Raw genomic sequence first — 8,622 nt, forward strand, 5'->3', positions numbered from 1 at the left:
GTGGGTGAGCATGAGGCTGGGGCTAAGCTGGCTGGACATCCATGCTGGAAGGGGGTGGTTCGCATCAGGGTCAGGAGGCACCATAGGGCTGGGAGTGGACAGCCTGCCAGGGGATGGAGGAGGCTAGGAGCAGAGGGAGGCCCAGGCTCCCCCCAGCTCTTCATGGGAGGGGGGCTGAGCTGCAGGTGAGCTGGGGTAGGGGCCAGGTATAGAGGGGTTGGGCCAGCCGGGCTGCAGTGCCGGCGGGGGGGGGGGCTGAGCAGTGGGGAGGTGGGGCTGCAGCACCCCCAGCCAGTGAGCTCCCAGCTCTGCTGAAAACATTCATGAAATTGAATCTAATGCTAAGGGGAAGCATGTCCTCAGCTCCACTTTGGGCAAGAATGGGGGCTGATCTGGGGGCGGGGGTGACTGAGAGAATTTAGGGACAGAGAGAGAGAGAGAATCCAGTCATCCCTGCCCTGGATCCCCACCTGCCTAGGCACACAGCTGGCAGAAGGGGCAGCCCTCAGTGTGTGTGTGGGAGGATGGGGGAGGCAGCCTGCAGTGGAGGGGCTGGGCCTCCCACACCCCCTGCCCTGCTCAGTCCCACTTCCGTCCTGCCTCTCTAGCAAGTCTTTCCCTTATTTGTGGGTGGTCCGCTGCAGCCAAGGACTTTCTAGCCTCAGTTTCCCTTTCTAACCTGGACAGGGCAGGACCAGATGTTCTCTGAGTGCAAGGGTGTCCTGTGCTTTGGTACAGAACACACTGACCCAGATGGAGAGAGAAAGGCTTTAATCTGGACTCTCTTGGCTTCGGTTCAGCAAAGGGCTGGGGTCTCCGTCACTGAACCTCCTCCTTGTCCTTGTGAGAGGCCTCGACTGGACCCAGGCCGCCAGGGTTTGGGGTCGTGGACACCGATGCTGGACTCTCCACTGGTCCTGGGGAAAATCAGGACTGCTGGGTGACCAGGCGGTGTGGCTTCATGACAGTTCGTAGGTATTTAATGGCCCTCTTCACGTGCCTGTCCTTGGGGTCTGAGCAGATGGACCGGCCCAGGTCAGTTTTAAACCTGGCAGAGGGAAAAGGCACAGGGGATGTCAGGGCTGGACAGCCTGCAGTGAACCCAGCCAGCCCTGCTCCACTACCAGGATCAGAGCCCGAGAGGCAAGAACTCGCGGGATGTCCCACGGGCAGTCAGCAGCACGGGCAGTCTGGACACCAGGCTCTGAGGGCTTGGTGGCCTTCGTTGCAGCCCTCCCAGGGAGCCAGGTCTGCAGGACTTGGCAGCCACTGCAGACCACCTGGACCCTGGGAGGTGGTGGAGGCAGGAGGGGCCCACAACTGTCCTCCACCAGCTCAGGCCCAGGACAGGGAGGTGACCCACTGCTGCTGGCTGGCTGCGGACCTGGGGTGCCCCATCCCTCTTGGACCCTCAGCTTCACCATTAATCAACGTGGAAGTTGAACCACATGGCCTAGACCCTTTAGGGTCCCACAGCATGGGGTGAGGAGCTGCCCTGGGCTCTGGGCTGGGGTAGGGGAAGAAGGGACCACTCTCCCCCTCTTTTCCCAGTGGCCATCCTGGGAACTCCAGGGCCCGCCTGCTGCCCATGCCAGGGGGAGTGGGGGTACTCACACGATGGCTTCCCGGGGGCACTCGGCTGAGGTTCTGTGCCAGCTCACCAGCCTCCTGATGGGGATAGCCCCCTTGAAGTACTCCAGACAGCACTCTCGGCCCACGTTGGTGGCTCGAGCTGCAAAGAGACAGCAGGAGCCACTGTCCCAAGGGCCACACCTGTGCCTGGGCTGGAGCTGTGGTGGCCTTGCGTGTGCGTGTGTGTGTGGCACCGGGATTGAGCTCAGGGGTGCTCTACCACTGAACTACACTCCCAACCCTCCTCCTTTTTGTCTTTTTTATTTTTTATCTTGAAATGTGGTCTAAGTTGCCCAGGCTGGCCTCAGATTTGCGATGCTCCCGCCCTAGCCTCCTGGGAGCCGCACCTGGCTGTGTGGGCTGCCTGCAAGCGTCCCCATGCCTCTCTGCGTCTGCTGCTGCACTGAATTCCTGTTTGTGTGTTCGGGGGGCTGTGTGTCTTGTGCTGATGTGTGCTTGTGAGTAGGTGTGAGGTCTCTGCATTTGCCCTGCATTTGCGGGAGGAGCTGCACATTGTGTGCGTGTGTGTGTGTGTGTGTGTGTGTGTGCGCGCGTGTGTGTGTGCTTATCTGCGTGTCTCTGTCTGCATCTCTGTCTCTACTTAGCAACCTTATTTCAACTCTCCTGACTGAATATAAAAATCCCTTTTCACATGTTCTTGGAACCAATTCTTCTGTCTCTGTGCTGGCTCTCTCATCGTGCATAAAGCCTGTTACTAAAATAATTTGGAGAGCTGTTCACTCCCCACAGCCCTGCCTCCCAGCTACCGCAGCCCGAGGTGGGGTGCTGTGCACAGTTCCTCACCCAGCTGATCCCAAGGGCAGGGGCGGAGCATCCCCACCGCCACCGCAGCCGCTGCCGCCGCCACCACCACCACCACCACCACCACCACCACCACCAGCATCGTCCTCACCACCGTCACCACGGCCACCCTGTCCTTAGAATTCTTTCCTCAAAATGTTATTGCCACTAGCCCCCCCCCCTACTCATCCTTTTTGGGAATAGATGGGGCATGAATAATACATGAAGCCAGGCCTGATGGTGCACCCCCTATAATCCCAGTACTTTGGGAGGCTGAGACAGGAGGATCTCAGGTTCAGGGCCAGACTCAGCAACTTAGTGAGGCCCTCGGCAACTTAGTGAATCCTGTTTTAAAACCAAAAAGTAAAACAGGAGCTGGGCGTGGTGGCACACGCTTGTAATCCCAGCATTCAGGAGGCTGAGACCGGAGGATCGCGGTTCGCGGACAGCCTCAGCTACTTAGTGAGGCCCTCTGCAACTCAGTGAGACCCAGTTTCAAACTAAAGAATAAAAATTGGGCAGGGGGTGTAGCTTGGAGGTCAAATGCCTCTGGGTTCCATCCCCAGACCCGCAAAAAAAAAAAAAAAAAAAAAAAAAAAAAGTAAAACAGGGCTGGGGTGTAGCTCAGAGGTAGAATGCCCCTGGGTTCAATCCCCAGTACCACCAAATTAATTAACTAATTAATATTAATTGAAAGAAAAGGTAGAATGCCCCTGGTTTTAATCCTTAGTACAAAAAAAAGAAAAAAGAAAAAACTACACAAATGTGTGTGTCGCTGTGGTGTCGATGCCCCCACTTCCTGCCCCTTCTCGGCCGCCTGTGCCCTGCTCTCACCGGCATGGACGTGCTGCAGAGAAACCCCTAGAAGAAGGGTGGCCAGGAGCAGCATCTTCAGGGGCGTCATGGTGCCAGAAGTCTCTGTGTGTGGGTCCTTCCACTCCCTGGGGATGCGGGTGACCTATTTAACCTCGTTGACAGGTGCTCCTCCTCTCGCCACCTCCCTCCCATTACATCCTTCCTAGGGACCGTAATTCGAAGAATTTGAGATGAGTCAGTCGAAGTCCAGTCTTGGAATGTTTGCGGCTTTCTAGAGAATGGACACTCAACTGGGGATAGACGTGGGGTACAATGTGTCCAGGGGCCATGACAGCGACACACTTCATGGTTCCTCTATTAGCACATTTCTTGGTTCCTCAATTAGCAGAGCTGAGAGGCCTCCATCCTCAGCCGGGCTCACTCCCTGCCCCGCTCTGACACTAGTGGACTTCGTTCATGCCTAGAGCCTCAGGGGCAGGCAGGGCTGGACAACCAGGCCGGGCCATGGAAGAGCTTCGGGGTGTAGGAGGGGCCCACACACTGCTGTGCACCAGCACCCACGCGACTCTGCAGGGAGCTCAGCTCCATCCGACTCTGAGAAAGGCCTGAGGTGCAGACAGGGCCCAGAGGGACTCTGTCCTCCCCCAGCTGGGCCCTGGCCGTGGACGGCCATTGTGTCGTCCACATTTGCGTTTTGATGGTTTGGGTAGATCGGTCAGGGACCTGGTCCTTGGGGGCAGAGTGGGATGATAGTGCTGCTGGGCGACAAGGCTGTTCAACTCCAGCAGAGCTTCATCCCCGAGTCTCCCCGGGGCCCCGGTCAGGCCCAGCCAGGCCAGGCCCAGCACACTTTCCAGGCCCCCAGCTAGAGCTTTCGGCAAGCCCAAGCCACAGCACCACTGTATGCAGCCCGGCCCCCCGGCTCCAGGGGCTTCCTGTGGCCAGAGCACAGGCGCCCTCATTTAGGAGGCCCATGTGGATGGAGGCTGATGTGCTGGACTGATTCCGACAGGTGGGATCCGGGAACTCAGACACACTCTCACCCTCGCGACATGGAATTGGGTGGTCAGCTCTGTCACAGCTCATGGATCATTATTAATTTTTTATTAATGGTGAAGATAAATAACAATAGCCACTGTTTGTTGAAACCTGACTCCCAGGAGCAGTGCTCAGGACCAGGCCTGGGAGGAAAGGCCAGACACCCCTCATCACCCTGGAGGGCCACTGCCAGGGGAGAGGCTGCCTCAGCTCCTGGGAGGGAGGGACTCTGCCCCGCCCATGGCAGAGCCTCCTCGTGGGCAGGATTCTTTAGTACCACCTGGCTGTGTGACCGGGGGCAGCTCACAGACACACTCTGGGCCTCAGCTCCATCACCTGTAGAGGGAAATCAAGATGGCAGATCTAGGCACAAAGGGATCCTCCCTGGGCCTGTGTTTGAATTTCTCTGCTTCCCTTGGAGTCCCATCAGCTGCCAGAGACCCTCCCCCTGCCCCTCCCCAGGCCACAGCTCTGGTGGGGTCTTTGCCCACACCCCGGCTATCTGGGCTCTTCCTTCTGAGCGAGACAGGGAGGGGGCTTCCATTTACAGGTGCAGCCCAGGGGAGGGTCTTCCTGGGGTGTGCATCCTTAGAGCACTTCCCGCAGGAGGGGAGGCAACCTCCAGTGCCCTGGAGGAGCGCCAGCTGCATGGCAGTGCCTCTCAGGATCAGGAGAGGCCGGGTGGGTTGGGGAGGCAGACAGAGGGGCAGGAGAGATCCCACCTCAGGGGAAGCAGTGCCCCCGAGCCTCAGTGTCCCCAGTGGCTTCTGCCCGGCCATGCACAGTTTCCGGCCTGCCACAGAGGAAGACTGCCTCGAGGGACCGGACCGCTGCGACAGGGTTAGCAGCTGGGTTAACGAGTCCCCAGGCCCGCGGCTGGGGAAGCCCCCTGTGGGTTTTGAGTCTTTGTTCTGCTGCTGTACACTCAGAACTTTTCTCCAGAAAAACCCAAATTCCCCTGTCCTTCCAGGGAACCTTGGAGTCACGGCAGCAGGAGCAGAAGGCTCTGGACTAGCTCTAGCTCTGGGCGGGTGTGGGTGTCTGGGTGTGCCCCTGCCGGGGGCCAGTGTGTGGGGGGGAGTGGAATCCAGCCTTGGGGCTCTCAGTGAGCAATGGACAAGGCCATGCCGGGGAGATAAGAGCCCCAGGCTCAGGCTCAGGGTAAGGAGAGGTTGCTTCTGACCTGAGACCCTGGAAGGCTGCCTGGAGGAGGCGGCTGGTGGACTGAGCTTGGTAGGTGGAATTTGTACCCAGAGAGGAGGGCGGGCATTTCAAAAGGGGAACCCACTGCTGAAGCAAAGCCGTGGAGGTAAGTGAGAGAACGTCCCAGGGCTTTGGTGGGGAATGGCCGGGTGTGGGCTGTAACAGGATGGTCTGTGAGAACAGGCCAGTTCTACTCTGCCCAGTGCTCGGCATGCTTGACCAGGACAGAGGAACAAGAGTGAGGCCGCTGTGCTGGGCCTCCGGGGCTCATTTGGGACTCGGTGGAGCCCAGGGAGGAACATTTTCTTTCATTCTCATTCTCTCTCTCTCTCTCTCTCTCTCTCTCTCTCGGTACTGAGGATTGAACCCAGGGACATTCTACCTTCAAGATATACCCCCAGCCCTATTTTTTTTTTTTTTAATTTTGAAACAGGGTCTCACTCAGTTGTGACAGCCTCACTAAGTTGCCAAGGCTGGCTTCGAACCTGCGATCCTCCTGTCTCAGCCTCCCAAGTACTGGAATTACAGACATGTATCACCACACCCAGCTTCCCAGGGACATTTTTGAGGTGGTTTCCTCACCAGGGTTTAACCAGACTTATTTCCCAAACAGCAACAAAAAAGGGATCTCAAGGGATCCTCCTCACAGGATCTATCCAGTGCTGTGAGGATTTTAGGACCTGGGGGCCCCGCGGGGCAATCAGGAGTGGTCCCAGGAGGCGGCAGCAAGGCAGGGCTGTGTGGGAGGGCGGGCGAGGGGCACGGGGAGGCAGGGGACCCACCCAGGTGCAGGAGCCGAGCTCCACAGGAGCTCCGCAGCAGGGCGTGGCGACGCACACCTGTAATCTCAATACATGCGCGGCTGAGCCTGGAAGACCCAGGTTTGAGGCCAGCCGCAACAACTTAGCGAGACCCTCAGAAACTTAGACCCTGTTTCAGAATTGAAAAAAAAAATTAACCAGGCGTGGTGGTTGTCCACGCTTATAATACCAACATTCGGGAAGCTAAGACAGGAGGATCACGGTTCACAGTCAGCCTCAGATACTTAGTGAGGCCCTTTGCAACCCAGTGAGACCTTGTTTCAAATTAAAGAATAAAAAATAGGGCTGGGAGTGTAGCTTGGAAGTAGAATGACCCAGGGTTCCATCCCCAGTACTGCAAAATAAATAAATAAATAAATAAATAAATAAATAAATAAATAAATAAATAAATATTAAAGGACTGTGGGTGTAGCTCTGAGATAGAATACTCCTGGGTTCAATCTCTAGTACCTTAAAAAAAAAAAAAAAAAAAAAGGAGATCTAGACTTGGAAGAAGTGGTGACAGTGACATCCCGGGCCAGACACTCGTCCTGCGCACTGCTGCCCAGCGGGCACTGCCTCAGGGAGTAGCAAGGACCAGCGAGAACCAGCACTCCACCCCACCAATGGCCTTGGCCAGAAGGGCAGGGCCGACAGGACTCCACCTGGGTCCTTCACCTGGGAAGAGCAGAGGGGAGGCAAGGTTCCCACCCAGCTTGGGGCCCATGCTCTCAGGCCAGGGCAGGGCCAGGCGGCTGGGCTGGAGTACTTTATCACCTTCCATTTCACTGGACAGTTGGCACAGACCAGCAGCGGAGGCAGAAGAGTTGTCCCAGTTCAACCCAGCAGGTGTGGGACTCTTCCTTGTCGCCCAGGCATCTCCAGCAGGAATGGTCCACTGAGCTCCATCCTCCGGCAGCTGAAGCTGGTCCTTCCTGCCCTGTCCCTGGGAGCCAGGGATCAGGGCCAGCACCACTGAGGTGTGCGTGGGGGGCAGAGTTATCTCTACCCTTATCCCAGAATGCTGGCCTCTCCCTGGCCAGAGGGCTGCTGTGCTCATTGGTGAGTCTCTGGTTTCTGACACTTTTGTTGGTAGCGGGTTGCTGGACATGGTGGAGCACATGCCTGTAATCCTAGTACTTGGGAGTTTGAGATAGGATGATCACAGGGTTGAGGATAGCCTCAGCATCTTAGTGAGACGCTCAGCAACCTAGTGAGACTCTGTTCCAAAACAAAAATAAAATGAGGCTGGGGTTGTAGCTTGGAGGTAGAATAACCCTCCAGTCACACACACACACACACACACACACACACACACACACCTGGGTGTGGTGGCACACATTTGTAATCCCAGTCCTTGAGAGGCTGAGACAGGAGGACTCCAGGTTTACAGCAAGCCTTAGCAACTTAGGGAGACCCTGTTTCCAAATAAGAAATAAAATCAGGCCGGGGGTGTAGCTCAGAAGTAGAATGTCTCTGTGTTCAGTCCTCAAATGCGCACACGCGCGCACGCGCGTACACACACACACACACACACACACACACGCACACGCACACGCACACGCACACGCACACGCACACGCACACGCACGCACTTCATTCCTACCCAGCTCTCCCCAGAGCCCTCATCTCCTCCCTTTCACCCTGTGCCCTTCAGGCCTCCTCTCACAAGCCCTGTGACTTTGCCAAACACGAATCTGAGCGAGGCTCTCCCCTCACAATCCTCCGTGCTTCCTGCTGATCTCAGGGCAATGCCTGGATTCCCAACCTGCCCTTCCAGATTCTTCTATACCCTCCAGCCCCACCACCCACCAGCGTGTTGTTTTTGCTTCCTTGAAATGCCTTTGTAGGGTCTGTTCCTCCTTCCCTAGAACACTTATTTCCACTCCTGTCCCACTCCTCTCCACCTCTGACCTCCTTCAGCTCTCAGCCTCGACCCCACTCCTTCCTTAACCTCCCAGGGACACTGACTCTCCCTGAAAGACAAGGCACCGCACCGTGATGGCTGACTTACATGTGACTGCACGAAAATCCTTGAACACAAAGACCTCTTTTAGGTTCCAACTTGTCGCTCTAGGACTCAGCACCCAATGCGCAAGATGTTTATTGAAAGGATGAAGAAGTGGGTGGTTGTATGGATGGGTGAAAAAATGAATGAAATGGGTAGATGGGCTCTCTTGCTTCTGGCCTCCATGATGTGAGGAACACAGCCCGTCTGTTCTCCCTCTCTCTGCCTCCTGTCTCCATACCCCGAGATCTGTGGTTCCTGGCCTCACATGGACTCAACTTGAACTTGTAAGAAAGTAAATCTTTTTTCCTCTAAAAAAAAAAG

General features: G+C 56.5%; 1 protein-coding gene across 1 annotated transcript; it reads right to left on the bottom strand.

The window, feature by feature from the left end:
* Window positions 1-927: 927 nt before the first annotated feature.
* CCL17 (C-C motif chemokine ligand 17) lies at window positions 928-3,337 on the bottom strand (the record flags this gene model as incomplete). Its single annotated transcript, XM_080703517.1, has 3 exons — window positions 928-1,048; window positions 1,615-1,732; window positions 3,268-3,337. The coding sequence occupies 3 exons, from the start codon at window positions 3,335-3,337 to the stop codon at window positions 928-930; spliced, it is 309 nt and encodes a 102-aa protein (XP_080559643.1).
* Window positions 3,338-8,622: the final 5,285 nt, after the last annotated feature.

The sequence above is a fragment of the Muscardinus avellanarius genome (assembly GCF_963383645.1).
Source record: "Muscardinus avellanarius genome assembly, chromosome: 10".
Classification (NCBI taxonomy): Eukaryota; Metazoa; Chordata; class Mammalia; order Rodentia; family Gliridae; genus Muscardinus; species Muscardinus avellanarius.